Source organism: Pseudopipra pipra, chromosome 19, assembly GCF_036250125.1.
Source record: "Pseudopipra pipra isolate bDixPip1 chromosome 19, bDixPip1.hap1, whole genome shotgun sequence".
Lineage (NCBI taxonomy): Eukaryota > Metazoa > Chordata > Aves > Passeriformes > Pipridae > Pseudopipra > Pseudopipra pipra.
Genome location: NC_087567.1, coordinates 9162758 through 9182601, shown reverse-complemented (window position 1 = coordinate 9182601; position 19844 = coordinate 9162758). Strand labels below are relative to the sequence as shown.

General features: G+C 41.2%; 2 protein-coding genes across 7 annotated transcripts in view; one reads left to right on the top strand and one right to left on the bottom strand.

Moving 5' to 3' along the window:
* Nucleotides 1-3853, top strand: part of SMURF2 (SMAD specific E3 ubiquitin protein ligase 2) — a 58059-nt gene extending 54206 nt beyond the window's left edge. For all 4 annotated transcript variants that reach the window (XM_064676376.1, XM_064676377.1, XM_064676379.1 and 1 more), the window contains one exon: nucleotides 20-3853. In XM_064676376.1, the coding sequence (XP_064532446.1) occupies nucleotides 20-119 (100 nt within the window). In that variant the 3' untranslated portion in view covers nucleotides 120-3853. The remainder of the gene's footprint in view (nucleotides 1-19) is intronic.
* Nucleotides 268-19816, bottom strand: CEP95 (centrosomal protein 95). Of its 3 annotated transcripts, XM_064676374.1 has the most exons (23): nucleotides 19499-19816; nucleotides 18043-18171; nucleotides 17681-17788; nucleotides 17106-17216; nucleotides 16011-16119; nucleotides 15460-15569; nucleotides 14614-14736; nucleotides 13942-14141; nucleotides 13454-13523; nucleotides 12745-12833; nucleotides 11445-11566; nucleotides 11002-11131; nucleotides 10709-10820; nucleotides 10203-10351; nucleotides 9841-9933; nucleotides 9305-9455; nucleotides 8059-8219; nucleotides 7547-7621; nucleotides 6936-7088; nucleotides 5780-5926; nucleotides 5617-5688; nucleotides 5359-5542; nucleotides 268-4129 (listed from the first exon to the last, which is right to left on the bottom strand). In XM_064676374.1, exons 1-22 carry the CDS (start codon nucleotides 19536-19538, stop codon nucleotides 5366-5368), a joined length of 2631 nt encoding a protein of 876 aa, XP_064532444.1. In that variant the 5' UTR covers nucleotides 19539-19816; the 3' UTR covers nucleotides 268-4129; nucleotides 5359-5365. The 3 variants fall into 3 exon arrangements, with proteins under 3 accessions (XP_064532444.1, XP_064532443.1, XP_064532445.1); XM_064676373.1 differs by lacking the exon at nucleotides 268-4129 and having other exon boundaries at nucleotides 5173-5542; XM_064676375.1 differs by lacking the exon at nucleotides 268-4129 and having other exon boundaries at nucleotides 5173-5542; nucleotides 14635-14736; nucleotides 19499-19815.
* Nucleotides 19817-19844: the final 28 nt, after the last annotated feature.

The following is a 19844-nucleotide window of genomic DNA, read 5'->3' as shown; positions in this document are numbered from 1 at the left end:
CTCTCTGTTCCCCCCTCAGCTTCAACAGGATCGACATTCCCCCGTACGAGAGCTACGAGAAGCTCTACGAGAAGCTGCTCACGGCCATCGAGGAGACCTGTGGCTTCGCTGTGGAATGACCCTTCCCAGCCTCTCCCAGACTCTATTTATACTCCTGTCAGCCAGACAGCCCTTCCTTCCCTCAGCCAAGACTCAAGAAATGCTTGAAATACAGGAAACTTTCCCTTTTCTACACTAGGACACTGGGAGGGAAAGGACAACCTTGGATTTTTTTTTTTTAATTTTTTTTTATTATTATTTTTTATTTCAAGAAAATGGGTTCTGTGGTTCCTGCCATAGGATCATTCAGCTGCTATTAAAAACTAATATCTTGAACATACAGAATGCTGACTTTTCCTACATTTCAACAGTTAAGCAGTATTCTATACTTAAAGACTACTACTATTTTTGTAAGAGGTAATCTATTATATTTGCCTACCTGATTTCTATTCTCAGATACCAAGACACAACTTCAGCAGTCGGTACAAGTCACGTTTCAGCCTGTTTTAAATGTATGATACTGAACAGCATCTATACCTGCTATTTTTGGAAAAAAAAATATTTTGGATTATTCTAACTTTGCATAAAATTGGCTGAAAGAATCATTAACCTTTTTAATTAAAGCCACTTACATGTTAACTGCATTTTCTTATAGTAAAACATTATATTCTGCAATGTAAATTCAAGGTAAATGTTGCCACAAGGGGGTTTTTTATATTTTTCAAGCATGAATTCTGAACGTTTTGGGGTCCTATTTATATCACTTGTCAGATTCCTCCAGCAGAATTTCTAGTGGGAGTGACACAGACTGTGTTTGTACAGTCCTGGTGTTAACATGTGGAATAACCTTTTTTAATGAACAGTAGATGTTTGGATTTTTTTTAAAACCAGCCTTTTTTCTAATGAGTCTGTCAAGAGTATTTTTCGTTGCTTTTGACTTTAAATTGAAACACTGCATTTTTCAGCTCTTGAAGAGCTGCTGGGCTTTGCCAGCAGAAGCCTCTGGGCAGTTCCTTTCAGAACCCACCCTGTCCAGTCAACCAAAGTTTGTTTGAATGCAGCCAAATCATGTTCTGTATTTGTTGATGCTAAAGATTTATCAGGTAAAACATGTTGTAATCTTTGTCCAGCTGCTCATGACACGTGGGTTTAAGTTACAACTAAGGAAAAATGGTGTATTGACTGAAATACGTGTAATGTGCTTTGGAAATGGGGTTGTAAGAGCACATAATTTATTGATTGTAGGGATGGAAGTAAGTATATATATGAATTATAACATGGGTTGATCTCTTCAAAGGGGAATAAAATGCACTACCAGTAGAGGGAACTGAACTTTGATGTTAGTTTGGAAATTCTCAGTTAAGATCTGTCTGACCTGCTCGTGGTGTGTGGATAAAGGAGGCTGCTCAAGAGATGGTGCCATTCTCCTCTCAGCCATGAGGATATTTGGGATAAGTAGAGGTTTTTTCCCAATCAGCGTTGTGGTTTCGTAACTCAGGTTACAATTCATCACCAAACCTGCACTATTTTTACACGGCCAATGAGAAGAAAGTCAGAGGTGTTGGAAATGCTGAAGGGATGGGATGGAAGCAGCTGTTCCATGTTTGCAGTGGAAGTCACAGTGAACCAGCTCATTTTCTGTTTGTTCTGTGGAGCTTGAGCTCAGTTTTGTTCTGCCAAGTCTGACTGCCACAGTGAGTGCACTACTGCTGGATGTTGTGTATTAGAATAGTGGGCAAGGGACTGCTTTTGTAGACTTGTGGTGAGAATCTGGTGAGCCAAAGCCACATGTTCGTTGGATTATTTTTTTTTGTACAGCTGTTGCTGGCAGGGTTGTTCTGAGGGACTTGTTTCCCATTCCGGGCTGGCTGCAGGGTGAGGCTACTTAGGGATGTGAACAGAAAGCCAAGAGACTTGGTTTGACAGCCAGGTTTGAGATAGATCAGAACCTTTTTTTTAATGTCAAGGGACTCTTGCACTCCTGTTGAAGGGCTGGTGGTGTTTTTGCATCCACGTTGGGCTCCCTAATTCACGACTTCCAGGTAATTCTGGTACCAGAGAAGCTGCTGCTGTGTCAGTCCAGGGGCCTGGGAGAGCAAAGCAGGTGGTTGTTGCCCTGTGTGTTCCTCGCTCACAACTCTGCCTGTGGTTGGGAACAAGCTCCAGACCCTCCCAGAGCCTCTGCTCACCCCCTGCACGTGCTGGGGTGCGATGGATTCACAGGCATTTTACAGACACAGGTTCCTGTGACTCCCCTTCACAGGACACTCCAGTGTTGTAGAAGTGAGTTTTGTTTTTATTTTCCCCTGCTCTTGCTGCTCCCTGGTCAGAGAGACATTATGGCAGATGTAAGATCTGGTTTGCTCCAGCTTTTGGGAGAAGTCAGGGCCCTGTGAGGTGACTCAGGGGATTTGTGCCAGACAGCTCAGCCCTGCTCTGTCCCTGCCCTGTCTCCTGACCCCTCCCAGGATTCTGCTCCCTGTTGGCCCCTGAGCCTGGTGGATTTATTGAACACAGTTATGGCCACCCTGATGTCATGAAAGCATTTTTGAGGAGGGAGGAGATGAGCTCTGCAGAACACAGACCCGAGACCAGCCGATGGTTACGTTCATTTTCACAGCAGCCTTAGCAGTACATCTGTTTTTCTACCAAACGTTTTCTTATGGCACAGAGAAATTTTTTTTTAACTGCCGCAGATAAATATTTTAAATTTAATATATTATAGGCAAAGCTAGACAAATCTACATTGGACTTTCCATAGCTGACAGATGAGGATGAATATACCAAGTATTTTGAGTGCCTTTCTACCTTCATAAAGTCTGAGAGCTTTAACTAAAGCACCTCATCACCCAGTCAGATGTTCATCTGAAAATGGTAAAGGGTTGATTCCTTTGCAAAATTTTGTTTTAAGATCACGTCAGCTACTTTCCCCTCAAAAAAGGTGCTAAGCCTAATATTGCATTTTAACCTTGGACTTTCACCCCATGATTAATGTGAATATTTATTTCAATGTGTCCCTCTTACTGGGTTTTACTTTATCCAGTCTTAGTTGTTTTAGAGAGATGTCACATCATGGTTTTATGCTGTTGCTTTTCATGATGAATGTTTAATTATGAACAGTGACTTTTGTAGATTTCAAATATACACAGTTGAGTTTCAGAGGATTTAATTTCTCGGTGTAAAGAGTTTTGTAATGGTGCTTTGTACAGTATGTATTCTAATTTTTTTTTTTTGCACATAGTTTCAGTTTCCCTAAACTGATTTATTTGTACCAAAATTTTTTGTGTTGTACTAAAGTCCAGAGCACACTTTTTTTTTTTTTTTTTTAAATTGCTGGTCTCCAACACTACATCTGTATTGAACTTCTGGTGCATTTGAACTGGCTGCATTGATGGAAGTCAAAGCTTTGCTTCTCTGTCATCCTCCAGCTGGATGTAGCATGTTCTGATGGCTTTGGGTTTGAAACAGCACCACACCATTACCAGGTGCCACTGGTTGTACTTTACACTATGTAGTAAGTCCTGGCTCTACCACATCCTCAGAGCTTTGTCTGTAGTTGTAATTAGTTTATCCAAGTGTAATTACTCCTCCACAAACTGACAGTTCTTAGTTTATCATTTCCAATGTATTTATTACCGAGTGTTTTAGCGTTGGTATCATTGTATTTTCACCCAGCTGTTACATGAGCTTTAACAACAACAACAAACAAAATCTGTATAAAATGGTTTTTAAGTACTTAATGTATGTACCCATGCAGAAGTTGAGCAATAAATTGTATGCTGTTTGCACTGTCACAGCATCAATGGTTTTAAAAGTTTGGAGTTTTTATTCATTAAATCTTTAAAATGTAAAATGTCATTTTTAAGTAACTCGACTTTGTTTCAGGAGAAAACATGTAAAACTTGGTGTCATTCTGTGTGCTGGTACCTACAGAAAGGACTCTCTTCAAGAACAAGAATGTTCTAGACTAGAACAAGAACATTCTAGTCAAGCACAAGAGGTCTCACTTCTGGCTCTCATGTCCTGGCATTATCTTGGCATTGGTGAACAGATGGCTCCTCTCAAAACTCAGCAAAGCTAAACCACCTTCCTTCAGGGGAAAAAAAAGGTAAATTTGGTAAATACTTGCTAAATTTCATCAGCTTAGCTGGTAAGTGTTGTCCCTTAGAGACTTCATGTCAGCCAGGCTTAAAGCAACTCCCTGGAAAGGGTTGTAAAAGGCAGGGTTTGTGTTTCTGGGTTTTGTTGTGTGTTTTTTGGGTCTGTATTTTTGAGGTGAAGTATCTCATGCTCTAACTGCTGGCTGGTGTGTTTAATCTGTAAAAGAAGCTTCTCCAGCTGCTGAGGTCTTTTTTTTTCCTGTTTAGTTCTTTTTCCTTTCAGTGCACGAGTCTGAATTCCCTGAGTGTGTTGTCAGTTCCATCAGACACCACCTCATGGCAACCTTCAAATATTGTGAGTATAATGCAATTAATAACTATATCTCTGTCACTTCTCACACAGCAGTTTTAAGCAAGAGCTCTCGTGTTTAAAATTAAACTTTAGTACATCCTCATTACCAAGATAAACTACTTAAAAGTTTAAATTTTGTCAGGCAGAGGAGACTGTATCAGTAATGGCCACAGCTCCTTTCCAGGGTTCAGCTCTTGCAGAAGCTCATCTTTTACTGCTTTAGAAGAATCTTCATTGTTTTCTATTTCAAACTGCTTTTCCCAATGCATTTGTAGCACGGGGGGAGTATTTTATGTGCCTTTATTTTGTGCAGGCCAGCAACACCAACACTGCAAACACAGTATTGAATGGAAGAAGTAATGGAATAAGAGTCAGTCCTCCCTCACTTAGTGTATCTGAATTCCTGATCTTTTTATGTCAGGTTTACTGCAGCCATTCTCTAACTTGGCCTTTCACAGGAAACTTGAACCTCTGATGTTCTTTTAAAGATCTTCTTGTTCTTTGTGAGCTTTCCAATCCAGTAACTTCTGGCTAATGGTGTTAGTGTGGCTTAGCAACAACAGCCCCAGCACAGGTGCAGAGGAGGCTCAGCATCCAACTGTTCCACCAGGATAAAGCACTCTGACTCCATCCCTCTGCCTTTGGGTAGAGCTCAACATTATCCCAGCCTTGCTAAGAAGGTAGAAAGTACTTCAAAAACTTTATTGGTGACCATAAAAGTGCTGTGGGGATCCCAGTTCCCAGCAGCTACACCCCCGACAGGTCAAAATGACAGACCAAATGTTCTGGAGAAAAAAACAGCCACACATCATCTTCCCATTACAGCAGCTCTCAAAGAGTTTCATCACCTTAGCCAGTGACATTTACCTAAGTCTTAAAAGAAATGGCCTTGGCTGTACTGGAAGGAAGCCATCTGAAGTCTAGACCTCAGTCTGTCTGCTTCTAGTTCTTGAAAAAAGGTGTCATCATCATTGTGCATGATTGCTGCTTGCAGTTGCTGTATTTCCTTTTCCATCTTTGATCTTAGTTCTCTTTTTGATTTCTGTAGCATCTATAAAAAAACCCCTGACATTAGCCACAGCATGTAAAAAGAAAACACAACGAGACAAAATTGAGAAGACTTACCTGTGCTTGTGCTTTCTCCCTGGTTTGGATTTTTTGGAATTCTTGAGATATAGCTTCTGCTAGCATGGCAAACTAAGCATAAGACATGTGAGTTGAACCAATTAAAGAAAAGAAAGACTTCTAATGTAAAAATATGAGCTGCCTGAGGCAGATCAAGCTTTACCTGACCCTTGTAGTAGTTCTCCATGGACTCCAGCTCGTTCTGGTGTTCCCTCCGTTGCTCATCACGCTTCTCCTGAGCGTATGCTCTCAGGTCCCTCAGTCTTTGCTTCTGAATTTCTAAGCCTTCTTCAAACAAGTTTTTAAATATCTGCCAGCAATTAAGAAAAGCAAACCTGAAACTTTCCCAGAAACCTGTAAGTATACAGTTACATTTTTCAGCTGCTGCATCTCCTGCTGGAATGGTGATCACAGGAGGACAGGCCACTGCCCAGGAAAAAGTCCAGTTGTGCAGCTGGGAATGGTGGTGCAGATACAGCTGAGCTGGGTTTGTATTACTCATTTAGCTGAAATTCTGGGAGATAAAATCATTTTTTTGTGTCAGGTTAGTCATATGACCCGACAGCACAAGCCAGGGCCTTTGAACATGCACTGTGATTTACAGCCCACCCTGCATCCTGAGTCTAATTTCAGGACCTTCATCCAGATTTCCAGCAGCAGGAAATCCAGTCTGGACTCAGGCTTTCCATTTCTACACAAGAACACTTACCAGCTGTAGCTCACAGCTTGAGGCAAACAGTTCCCAAATCACTAACAGTGGATTATGCACTAAGCTTCTAATCTTTTATTTTAAAAGGTGACAGTTTTGTATCTGCTCTTGCAAAGTCTAACAGCTCTCCTTGCTTTCCTTGTCCCTGATGTCCAGCCCTAATTAGAGATCATATCTGTCACAAAGTCCACTTTGTTTAACAAACACAGCTGAATAACAAAGTTGCTTTGATCATCATCTTAACTGAAGATTTAGATTGTTTTCTTTGGATAGTAACTATAGGAACAACTTCTTAATCCTACTATTTCTGAAAACTCATTTCCCCAATTTCTCACGTTACCAGCCCTGTTTTTCCATACTAATACTTCACCTTCCTCTCCTTTTAACCTGAAGAAGCTTTTCTTATTCCACAGGGATTTGCCCTACACTGTATCCATGTTTCCAGAGAAGGAACTGTGTCATCAGTGACTGACCAACCACTTAATCCTGGCTCTGCTCTGGTCACTTCACTTGCTCTCTACTTGTAGGATTAGTTGAGCTACCGGACGAAGGGTGCTCAGCACTGGGGTGCAAACACAAAGGAATTGCAGAGCAGGAATCTTGTCCTCACCTTCTCCTCCCGTGTCCTGGCTCTCATCAGCTTGGCCCTCAGCTGCACCCTGTAATCCTCATAGTATCTCCTGGCTCGAGCCACTTGCTGCCGTTTCTCTGTCACTTTGTTCTGAGCCCAGAGCTGGCGGGAGATGCGGGTCTTGAATTCGTGCTAAAAGGAGAACAAGCAGCTGTAAGACCAAACTGCCAAAAGGTATTGCTTTTTTAACCATTGCTAATTAATTAGGGTTCTTCCCCACACCCCAGTTTTACACTGCAGTTGTGGTTTAAAGCTTTAGTCACCACTGGTGTAGCACAGTAGAGGCACTACAGAATTTTGGAGTCAGTGCTGCCGTGGGAGCTGCAACACTCAGAGCCTGAAGGTTCTCTTCCTTGCACAGTTCTAGAATTTGACCTTTTAAAGCAACAATGCACTGTAATAAAAATAATAGTCCATTCCCATGACCCCAGTAGCCACACAACAAACATCACATGGCATTTGAGACCACAGCTACTCAAAAGGCATAAAACTGTCATAAGATAAAAAGCCACTTTCCTGACCAAGGAATATGCATTCTAGGTAGCTCACCATGAATGTATTATGTAACAAATACCCTCCAAAGAACATACCAGTCTCTTGCTGTGCTCTTGATCTTTTTTAATAATTGCAGCAAGAAGCTGTTGCTTCCTCAGGGCTTGTTGAACCTGGAGGTTTAAAAAAAAAGCTGATTACTTCCATCATTCTGCAGGACAAGCTGTTGTATACTGGAGGTTTAAACATTGCCCCTCTGCTGTGTTTTGGTCTTTATGCTGAGAGTTACCTTGTAGAAGTAAATCAACTTTTGTATCTCACAACTAACCTTTAAACTAAGATTGTTCAGAACTAGCACTTGAAACCACAAAGTGCTTTTAGAAAGGCAATAGCAACCCCAGGCTAGAGAAACAAGGATAAAAAAGGACCATTATATTCCAGTGGCTGATAAGTTGAATCCATGTCTCTAAATTTGTACATCCCTGTTTAACCCAGCTCAGACATCCAGCCTTTCACGGTGTGCAGGTGCCCTGTCTGTGCTGCACATGGCTGCTGATGTTGTGTCAGGATTTCTCTGCTGACACTCAGCAGGTAAAAGGAGAACACTCACTTCATTTAGGAGTTTGGGTCTAGGTCTGCCAGGAGCTGCCTGCAGGTGCTCTGTCTGTGCGAGCTGCCGCTCCCACATTTTATTCAGGGTGCGGTGGGAAATGTGCAGGGAGGGAAACTCTTCCAGCAGCTTCACCAGGAGGTCATTGTCCCTTATCATCACTGTAAGGTAAAGACAGATGCAAGCAATAAATTCCTGCAGAATACATTTAGTGGTAAATTTGTCCAGACTAAGTTATGAAATATTTTATATTCAATTCTCTATAAAATACCCTCCTGCTGTTACAGTGTCAGGCTGAACCCAGCAGGACATAACATCATCCAGCAGCAGAGACTAATCCCAACCTTTTGTTGTTTTTTCTGAAGAATTGCTTTTAGAGCTCAGGTGTTATTTCCTTCCCACCACCACATACATTTAAGACATGTATCCCCCTCTTTCTTCATCTGGTTCTGACCATTACTAATCAGTGATTTCTTTAGCTGTCCCTCTCTCTCTGGTTGCAGCAACTTAAAATAATGCCAACACCACAGGAGTAATGACAGATCCAGGTCAAGTAAACAAGTGCAAAATAAACTGGTTTGCAACCAGCTCATTCCCAGTACATCTTTGATCTTTCTGGCAGGAAAAGATGATGGGGAGATGAAACAAAAGGGTATTTACCAAGTACATGCCCTTTAAAAACTAGAAAAAAAATCAGGCAGTGTAGCTGAGCAACACCCAGGCATGTAGGGGATCCATAAGCACACACAGTGCTGGTTACCAAAACTGAGCCTGGGATTTGCATCCTGGCTGTTCTTGGAGCATCACCTGCCCAGCAAAACCAGTGGCAGCATTAACAGCACAATGGCAGGGTCCTGACAGATCCTCCCCTGTTACCTGCACGTGGCTCAGCTCAAGCCAAAGGCCCAATTTTAAATCTGATACATGCTCAGAAAAAGAAAAGGAGGAGAGCTCAGACTGTAGTGGAACAAGCACAGGAGTAGCAGTAATGGAAACAAGCCCTGAAAATAATCCAAAGGATTTTAAGGAAGTAGCAAATGGGTCACAGTTTGATTGTGCATTGATGGCTTACATTAACTTAGAGCATTATCTTCCCTAACAAAAATCCAGACATATAGAGGTCAGAAGAAGGGGAAAATGCTGCAGCTGCCTGGTATATGTTGGACTGGTGCCTTTATTCTTGGAGTTCAACACATGCTTTCAAAAGATGCCAGTTTTCCACCAAGTATAGTTTTGCAGTTCTTACTTGGATCTGCTTGCTTTGGCTTCATGGCCCCTCGTTTTGGAATCCACTGGCTGTATTTGGGAATCCGAGGTGTGGTTTTTCTAGAATAAACTTTCACTGGCTGAGACACTTTTGGAGGTTCTTTAAAGATGTTTTCTTTGTATTCTTGTTCCTTAGGAGCAGATGTAAAACAGATGGAGAACAGGTATGAGAAGGGAAAGACTGATAGAACACAGTTTGGCCATCAGAGCTTAAATGTCTTTGAAACTTTAGAGTGAGAACTTGGACATATTGCACTGGGTTCTCCAGAAGGCCAGAATTCACCAAATGCAGGTCAGGGTTCAAATAGAGGTTAAATATTGTTGCATAACCTCAGCTCTTCTGCAGCACTTAACACTGCTAAGTCACTACTTCAGTAGTACACAGTGCTGTAACTGTGACAAGTTACAAGGGGTTTTTGTACCCAAAAGTGCCTGCACAGATCATCCAGGCAGATTTGAAAGGGAAAAACCAACCAAACAAAACACAACCAACAATCCCCACAGTGCATCACCTACAATTTCCCTGAGGACTTCTCTGAGCTTGCAAAGTTTAAGCCTCTCCTTGGCTTCATAAATCCTTAGTTCATTTTCATAAGCTTTATTGACCACCTAGAAAATAAAAATAGAAGGACTTGTCAGAGGAAATAATCAGTCCATACAACCAGCTCATTAACTTGTGTGCTGCATGGGTCAAAGGAGCTTCTTCCACTTTAAACTCTCTTTTTTTGCAAAATTTGGGATTTAAAGTCTCTTCCTCAGCAGGTACAGATACAACAGCATATGATTACTAAAGGGGCCAGATTCTCCATCAGGTAAGAGCATTTTTCATGGGTTTAGCATATTACCAGAATTACCAGAAAGTCTAACCTAAAAATTACCTTTGCTTTCCTTGTTCTTTCGTCCCTTTCTTTTTGCAGCTGGCAGCGGATTGTCTTTATATGTTCATTACCACAAAGTTTATCTTCCTGGTGCTGATATAAATGTGAGGGTGGAGAAAGGGATCGAGGCCTGTTTGGGTACCTTGGAGCTAATTTGAGACAAAAAAACCGGTGAGGTGTAATTGTGACCAGGCCCTCATTTCAGAACCACAGTCCTGGGAGCTTGTATTCTGTCCCTCCCCCCACTTGGTGTATGTTTTTTACTGCAGCTGTGTTTGCCTTGTGTTTTTGGTACAGTTTTACCAAAGCTATTTAAGTGTTAAATAGGAACTTGGTTGTAATTCTGTTACTGTTGCTCGGGTTTGGATCAGAGACAAAATATAAGTGAACAAACAATACAAAACTTAGTAATCAACTCTGAGTAATTCAGTGTATCAGCTTTACATGGAAAGGGGTTTTTTATATTCTTTTCCACCCCAATACTTAACTGGCATCAGAATGGTTACCTCTCCCAGCTGTCCTGTGGCCATAGTCCATGACACTGTCACTGTGCTGGGACAGGTTGTCTTCATCTGTCAGCTCTTCTCTGCTGCACTCACCCAAAGCTCTCTTTAACATCTAAGGGATACATGTTTTTTTGAGGGGGGTCAGGTTCAACAGACAGTTCTAAATTTTGAATGAACTAAAGCCAGAGTTAGCTGTGGATTTTCATTTCATCCATGTTAAATTTATATTCTTGTTCTCTCCACTGTCATGACTAAAGCCAGGCTGCTCAGCCCAACAAAGAGATTTCACTTACTAAATCCAGTTCGTTGAGCCTGCGAGACAGATTTTCTGATGCTTCATGAAGCTCTTGCTGAGGAAGCTTCTTCTGTGCTGGTCCCTGGGAAAGGGAATCTCCAAATGAATCTGTGGTAGAATTTTCATATCTGCTAAAAAAAAAAACAAACCAGATTTCATTTCTATACTAAAAACTTGAAGGTAAGCATTATCTCACCCAATTCCCATTCACTTTTTGCATAAGCACATTTTTATAGGATTAAGTAGAAGCTGAATGTGTAAGTGCCTATATTTAAGAACATGAATATATATCAAGAGAAACAGGAAATCTTTCTATTAACATTAATCTTTCACTGTCACACAGCCAAGGAAGAAGAGATCTTATTTAAAAAGGAGAGTGGGGCTGAAGGGCCATGGAAATTAAAGTACTAGTGTGGTTCAAGACCAAAAAATTGAACTTGCCTTGATGTTCTAGGCAAGTACCTGGATTCAGGTGTTGGAATTTCTGTTAATTGTTCAACATGTAGTGAGGACTTTTCATCTAAAGAGGACACAGATGTAGAAGGCTCAGGTACTAGAGGAACCTAGGAAAAGTAGTAAATTGATATTTTATTAAAATCTTATAGATCACATGAGTAGAGAGATGATACAACAGCTTTTATAGAATCATCTCAAACCCTGTGGATACAGACATATAAAAATAGCTATATTTCCAGGTCCCTGACTGAAAATAGTGTGCTTTAGAGAAATAATGTTTAAAGCAATAGAGCAGCAAAAATGTAAAATACCAGTTCAAGAATCATCTACAGCTCAGCCAGTGGACCAGAACAAGGTCTAGGTTAAGTGGTGAGTACCCCTCCTTAGCCTGGGACTGATGCCAGGCAATGGAAATAAGCTGAATTTCACTGAGTACAGACTGAGCTGCAACTCACAGAGAGCCAAAAGAGAACATTTGTGTCCTTGTGCCACTTAGTTACACTGGTTTGGTACTGCCTGGTAACTTCTCTGTCCAAGCAGGAGTAATTTGGGGTTGCCATGCATGGGCTTGCACAGGCACCAATGGAAAACGAGTTTCAAACAGAGACAATGTTTTAAACAGACAATGCAGAAGTAAAAGCTGTTGAAACTACAGGAACAAGTGGAGTCTGTGAGTACCTCTTGTGGTTGCAGAAGGCAAAAATAGTGTTTCCAGAGCAAGAAATTTGCTATGCAGACACATTTCTATGGGCACAGAATGGCATCTGCTGATCCATTTGTGGGCTTTGCATTATTCAGTTTTTGAAAAGCAAAGGCCAAAGCAATAAAATAAAATGAAACAATATAACCAGGCAGTACAGTGATCTTTATAAGGGAATAAATAAAGCTAAGTTTTATTGGAGGTTGAACAACCCCAAAATCCTAAAATTCCTACTAATTTAGAATGCTGATACACTTCAGAGAAAGGATGTGACTATACTCTTGTGTTTTGTGTATTTTTGATTAAAAGGCAAGATAACTAGTGACTGGTTGGTTGTGTTAAATTAGAACTCTCTGGGTGTTGGCTCATGCACTTTTTGGAGCAAACAGCTCCAGAAAGAACTAAGAACTGATGTGACTTACAAACTGTACATAGTCATAGTCTATCAACATTGATTGTATATTGAGGAAAGCAAGACTAAAGTAGGTCTGAAGCAAACCCAGAAGTGCCACAAGATGCCAGGAGAATTAAGCAGAAATCCAAAAATACTGAATGAACTTCCATAACTACAGATGCAACATGTACCTTTATCACATTGTCCTCAGCATCACCTGATCCCACTGCAGCAGATGACAGGTAAGTGTGAGGTGATGCTTCAGGCTGCCCTGTGCCTTCTGATGTGGGGAACAAGGTAAAACAAGGTGTGAGCCACAGCCTTTGCATCCAAAGAGATATTCAAAGAGATACTCAAAGAGAAGAGAATGACAAAACAACGGTGGTGACACAGTTGTGACATTCCTTTTGGTAATCTCTGAGTCCTCAGAGCTCGGTGTCATGGCAGTGCTATGGAAACTGGAAAGGTAAGCAGTGTTTCCCAGGCAACAGAGAAAATGAGTCCTGAAAAAACCCAGCTTCTAAAGCTTTTCTACAATAGCAGTTCATGGGGTTTTTTTGCTTAGAGTTGAAACTGGCTTGTTTGGTCCATGTTTCTCTGCTCAGAATAAGCTCAGCCATGGGAGTTATCTGCTGGAAGAGATTTCTGTAGTGCAGGCCCATCTTAAAGGGATTAACTAAGAAAGGAGTTGAACTGAGGACATGGATTATTTTTTTCCAGCACAGGGAAAAGATTAAAAGTAACCTATTTTTGTTTCTCTATAAAACAGAGATAGAAATATGAACTTGTGGCTGCAATGCACTAGTAGTTTCAAAACCATGTTTCTTGTGGTGCCAGTAAAAATAAATGCAATGTTTGATACTTAAGAGTTCCCCTATAGGAAGCAAAATTTTCTCTCACCGGGGGTCTTTCTTGATAGAAGGGAACTACCAGAAACATCATCAGATTTTTCAGTAGGTGACTTTTCAAGCTGAAATAAAAAGCAACATGTGTTCTATAAATTCACAGGAGAGTGCTGACAGGAAGGTCATACATTAGGTTTGTCTGCAAATGGAAACCAATGCTGATTTTATAGTAGATAAAAATCACCATAATTATTTTGCTTGCTATATTGTCAACTGTGCAGTTACATTGATTATGGGGATGTGTATGTATATGTGTATAAAATAAGCACACCCCTCAAATTAAATTCCTCTCTGGACACTTAGTGAAGAATGAATCCACAATCCAAAATTCTTTGAACTGAGATAAACTCTGACACATTCAGAAGTGTTCTTCAGAGACCAACTACTCCCATTCTGCAAGTGAACTAGGTTTTAAAATGAAAGCAGTATTGGTTACTAAAAAAAATACTAAAAAAAATAATCAAAGGATAGGTTTTTCCTTACAGTAGGAATTTTCACTCCCTGACTGCTTGCCAAAGCTGCTGCCTGTCTGTCTGAGCTGTGGTAATCTCTCCATCCAGGATGTGAAGGCTGGAAGGGGGGGAGCAGAGGAATGGCTTGCTGGATGGGCTCCCCCAGTTTTGTAGCACTGGCACTCAAACCCTCTTTGTGAGGCTCAGCAGCATGAACAGACTCCATCCATCCTGAAGAGACACATACAAAGAACTTGAGGTGTTATCTGTGAAAGCAGGACATGCTTTTGTGTATTGTCTATAAATTTTAAAGGGAAGTATCTAAATATGTAATGTTAGCTGCCATCTTGGATGGCATAGGACAGTACTGTAACATTTCTATGCCTCAAGAACATGATTTTGGATGTGAGGATATTCCATAGGACTTTTTACTTTCAGTATTTTTCTTACTGAACCACAAAAGAAAAAAAAATCACAAGCCACAATTAAAAAAATCCTGGCTGAAGCCAAATCCCAGCTAAGCAGAAATACCCCAGGATAATGAAACTTTGCATGCTCTGGGACACTAAAATATCATATTTCTGAAAAGAATTTATTTTAAGTGTTTCTATCCATTACTAAAGTTCTCCTCTGCACTACCTTAGTTCCCTACACCCCTAAATCAAAATCAGGTGTATGAGCTGTCAGAACAATCAATACTCACCATCTTCCTTTCCAATCTCACCTTCAGAGAACTGCCTGGGCAATGTTGCAAAAGCCTCTGAGATTTTAGATTCTTCCACCCTCTTGTCCTTTTCTGCCAGTAACAGTATAGGACACTGAAATTCTAGAAGTGGATGTTGAAAAAGATTAAGATCTATAAAGCATCTTGAGATGGACAATTTTCTTGTCTGCTACATTAATTACTTGGTGTCAGCAATCCATACTATGATCAAAATAAGTCTGTTAAATTCTTACTTGTAATTCCAGTCAATGAAATGTTCATAATTCATAATATTCCTTTATGTCTTTACTTGAAGAGATTAACCACCAAAAAGAATAGGACTACTGCTATAGGAAAATAGGAAATAAGAATGAACTCTCTTCAAGTTATCTGCATATTTTTTGTTTCAGAGCCACCCACAGTGCTTTGAAGTGGCACCCACACTCCTAACAAGTCTTCTTTGAGAATGAACTTTAGTAAGTCTTTTTACAGTCCTAAATAATCTTATACTGCAATAAATCAAATAAAATCAAGTCTTCAGAATTCTCCTATTCTACTGAACAAGACAAAATGCCTTTGGAGCAGAACTGAACTAGAAGTCAAACAACAAATCTTTATCCAAATAATGTGGCTCAGGAGTCATGAAAAATAGTGTGTGGAATACTTACTTTCAGAAATTTTAACTTCAGCAAGATCAACTACAGGTATATGTTTATTGTGGGTTGGTAAAGTAAGAATTTAAAACAGTATTTGCCTGAAAGAAATAACTTTGAAAAAAAGAAACAACAAAAAAGCCTATAAGTGTTACTAGAGAGTGGTCTTAAATGTTTTTTCACCCAAACTCACCTTCCTCTCTCCTGGCAAATGACTGAGCAGTGTCTCCAAGTCTAATCAATTCACCAGTAGATTCTGAGCCATCTGTATCACAGGTTAGAATGAAATATTCTGACTGGGACCTAAGGGGAACATAAAGCCATGAAATATTTACTCTCAAAGTCTCTGCCCCTTCAGCCCACGAGATGGAGCTGCAGAAGAGCTGTGACACCAGACAGTGGCTGGGACAGTGTGGGACACGAGCCCTCCTTCCACAGGACAAACCAAGGTAGGAGTGCCCAAGACAAACCAAATTCAGTGTCACTAAAATACAATTGTTTAGAACTGATTAAAGTTTGTAAAGTAAACTTAAGGGAAACAAAATGCCATCAGCACTCTTCCAAGAAAAGTTCTGGATCTAATTTTAGCCCTCTTGCTGCCTGACCAAAGGGGAGTTACCTCACATTCCATTTGAGATATGTAATCAGTGTGTTTCCACGCTACTAAAAACTTACTAGTTTCTCTACAGGTACACAGAGATGGTCAATCTCTATGTCAATGCAAATATTCAGAACTGTTCTTACCCTTCAGCTGATGAGAGTATTGAATGTTCTGTAAGTTGACCAGCATTGCTTTCCAGCTGCTCTTGAGATGCAGTTTGAGTTTCATTACTGGACAGCACATTTGCCTCAGCTGTTAATAACCAAGAGGTGATTATTTTCAGGAAAACTACTTCCACCTATAAACTAAGAGCTGTAAGTTCCAACATCATTAAAACAGTTTAAAGTAATGAAGCATTACAATGGCAATATCTAAATTGCCACGTAATGCTCCCTCTTGGGAGGGGCACAACTTGCATGGTGAGTTTTGAAAAATTATAGCACTGTCACATATCCTATTGTTCCCATTATAAATAAACCTCCTTCTTCCTCAAAAGAATTAAGTGCTGTACTTACAGCTAGAAAATTGGAGCCACTAACAGGGTAACAGCAGTGGCAGTCTGAGGGAAGGGAAAAGCAGAAGTACAGGCATTGAAAATTGCTACTGTTCTTTTCCTGCCATCCACTGTGGAACAGGACAGGAGGGAATTGTCTCAGCCACCAAGGGCTCTCCCCTTTTCTCACAGGGTGCAACAGGCAGTGGTGACAGTTCTTATCAGCCCTAAGATAGGGAGACCAGTGCTCAGGCTGCACTAAGATGCCTCTGCAGGGCTGAACAGCTTCTCTTCCCATTCAGAATTTTCCTCAAAATAACCCCTGCTCTGGGTTTACTCCCAAGACCCACCTCACTTGTCTGCCAGTAAGTAAAAGGGACATTTGCTCATTGTTCCAATTAAAGCCAACACTTCCCTCCCTGAATCCTAATCCTAAATCATTTGACTGACAGGCTGAAAAGGAGCTAACAGAGGATGAATTGTCTAGAGTAGGTTTCTGCCACAAGAATGAAGCAGAAAGATAATGTACTCCAATTCTTGCCTTTTAACAAGTTTTGGGGGAAATTATTTTGTTATTGTTTATGAAAATAAGGAATGCAAACACTCAGTTTGGCCACTGAAATTTCCTCCCTCATAGTCAGTTTGTCTTTCTCCTTTTCTGCATTGTCAAGGTTATAAATAAAGGAAAAACACCAAATAAATCTTTGCTACATTGGAAACACTTTGGGTTTACATGTCTGCTCACCTCCAGTGCCAGAAGAAGATTCACTGGCTTCTGTCAGATACTCTAACAAACCATCAAATATTTCAAGGAGGTTTTTGATAGATTCCCTCTCTCCTTTCACAATGTTCTCACCTGAAGAGAAGGTAATTGCACTTATTAATAATTAGTACTTCACAAAAGAAAAATTCTCCAAGTTTTCTGGAGGAGAGTGCTTGGGAATTCTTGTGAAGGTGTCAGCTCAGAAGACAACCAATCACTTGTTTATGGTTACACATGTAAGCTTAAGGTATCTTTTAGCATCCTAAATTTGCATATTTTCAGTTCTATTAAGTGAAAGTTAATTGATGCAATAACTGCTTCCATGCACAAGAAAAATATTCAGGGATATTTTCCTCTTATTTATTCTCTGCTTGCTGTTTCAATTTATAACCTGATGTCCAAGGCAAGGGTTCAGTGTTCTGATGACATTCACTGTGGGACAAAGACCTTCATGCAAGTATGAAAGCATGCTGTATAACACATGGTTCTTGTAAATTATTCCAATTAAACCACACAGGTACTCAGCTGGTGTTTGTCTCATTAAAACAAATACTTACCAGTGATGTGAGACAAGCTGACCTGCAAATAGTCCAGTGCCAGGGAATCTATTACTGCTTGTACATTATGTGCATCATCCTCTTGGCTCCTGGGAGTAGCTATGAAATCTATTTAAAAAGAAATAATAGATTTTAGGCTATCCAAGTGGCCAGCTTATTGCAGGTACTTTAATTAAACTACTCTAACTTCTGCTTACAAATTAGTATTTTTTTCAGGACCTTGTACTTGGTGAAAAGCCCAAATATCATATGGTTACATGAAATCTTTCATAAATACGAAACACAAACTTTTTTCTTTTTTTTTTTTCATTACAGAATACACAGCGACAAAAATAAAAAGATTTTAAAATTATCATTCCTACCTGGTACTTTTTCTCCTAAGATTGACTCGTAAAGACGAACAAACACATCAGCACCACATTCTGAGAGATGCTTTATGTGCAGGTTTATGTGACAGCTCCTTAAAAGATCATTGGCAACATCAACCCAATCTATTAAGAAGTAAAACATATTAATGTCAGAACTGAAAGACACAGAAATAAGGACATGGTTAGTTAAAGATGGAGCCCCTGTAAATGTCTTTGACTCCACCAGAGGTGGTCAAACTCAGCCAGGCCATTCCAATCACCCAAAATATTGAACATATTGTACAAGTACAGTCACAGCACAACTGGACTTGGGAGCTGAAGGGCACTAAAGTACCCCAGGCTGGGCAGGTTACGTTTTTCTTTCATATAATGGAAAACAAATTTGGATGTGGCCTCATAGCCAGGAATTCCAATCCTTGAAGAATTTATGAAGCTTTGATATGCTGTTTATTAATAATCAGAAATGACATGTACTCTCTTGAAAAACAGGAGCTTCTCTTACAAGCCCAGGTTCTCTAATACTCTTAGGCAATGATATCACTGCAAATGTAAATATTCCCCAGGAAAGCTAGATTCTAGGATTACTTTTATTGGTTTTTTAGGGATTACAAGAACATGGAGCTGGTCCCACCAACTTCATGCTCTGAGAGGTACAGTGAGATGTGCATTAACAGCCTGATTTTCCCAAAACTTTGAGTCCTGGATTCAAAGTGCTTTGAGGTACATGTATGCTCTGCTTTCTTCCTTGTCACCCAGTTCAAACATCAACTTAAAGACTTTAGTTCTTCCATCTCCCTTAGCCTGTGATCTCTTAGAGTTGGATTCCCCCCCCCATGCTGCTTTTGCAAATCAGTGTGGTATTTTAGCAAGTATTAAGGACTTTAATTGTTGGAGAAGGGATCAGTCATCTTTGGAAGGAAAAAGTATACAGTTACTATAACAGAGACTAGCTTGTACAGTTTTTTTCTCTTCTTTACATAGAGAGTGTTACTTTTCCATCCATTTACTCTTCCATCAGTTCCAGACATCACTTTATTTAAGCATGTTAATAATTTCAGATGGATGAAAGGTTAAAGTAGCATCCCCTACACTTCAGGCTGATGTCTTGGAAAACTCGACTTATTGTTCAGCTTTATTAATTTAAAAGCGCCACCGGGGAGAGGACGGGGAGGTTAACATAAAGAGCTTTAAAAACCACAACACAAGGAAAAGACAGCTGCAAGGGACTGAATAAAACAGTGCCAGTGATGCGAGGAGCTGGGGGGCGACGAGGTAGAGAGGAGGCGGCTCCCCGGCGCCGCGGGACCGGGATCCGCCCCACCGCAAGGCCGCGCAGCGAGGGACCGAACAGGGACACGGCAAGCCCCGGGGAGCGGCAGTCGGTGCCTTCAGGAGCCCTCGGGGAGCGGTGGTCAGTGCCCCGAGGAGTCCCGACGGAGCGCGGCCCTACCTGTGCCCTCAGCGCTGCCCATGGCGGCACCAACGGCCATCGGTCCCCGCCCCCGCCATTTAAACCGCGTTCCGCGCGCTGATTGGGAGGGCGGCGCAGGAAGGGGCGGGGCCACCTGCCACGTATGCCGGGAGGGAGCTGTCCCTGTCCCGGTCCCTGGGGTGGTCCCGGTCCCGGTTCCTCTCCCTGTTCCTGTCCCGGTCCCGCTCTGCGGGCGGTGTTTTCAGTCCCCTCGCGACTCCCCCCGATCCCCTCCGGCCGGTGCCGCAGCCCCCTGAGCGCTCTGCGCAGGACCAATCAGCCCCGGGAGCGCCCCTGGCTTCCGAGGGCGCTGCCGCTGTAAAAT

What these genes read in the sequence shown, in the direction of transcription:
- CEP95 (XM_064676374.1), bottom strand. Translation starts at nt 19,538, where the DNA reads ATGGCCGTTGGTGCCGCCATGGGCAGCGCTGAGGGCACAG. An exon ending in CCACAGGACAGCTGGGAGAG is followed by an intron (nt 10,352 to 10,708) that starts GTAACCATTCTG and finishes GTCTCAAATTAG; the next exon opens with CTCCAAGGTACCCAAACAGG. An exon ending in CCAGGACACGGGAGGAGAAG is followed by an intron (nt 5,927 to 6,935) that starts GTGAGGACAAGA and finishes AATTGCTGGCAG; the next exon opens with ATATTTAAAAACTTGTTTGA.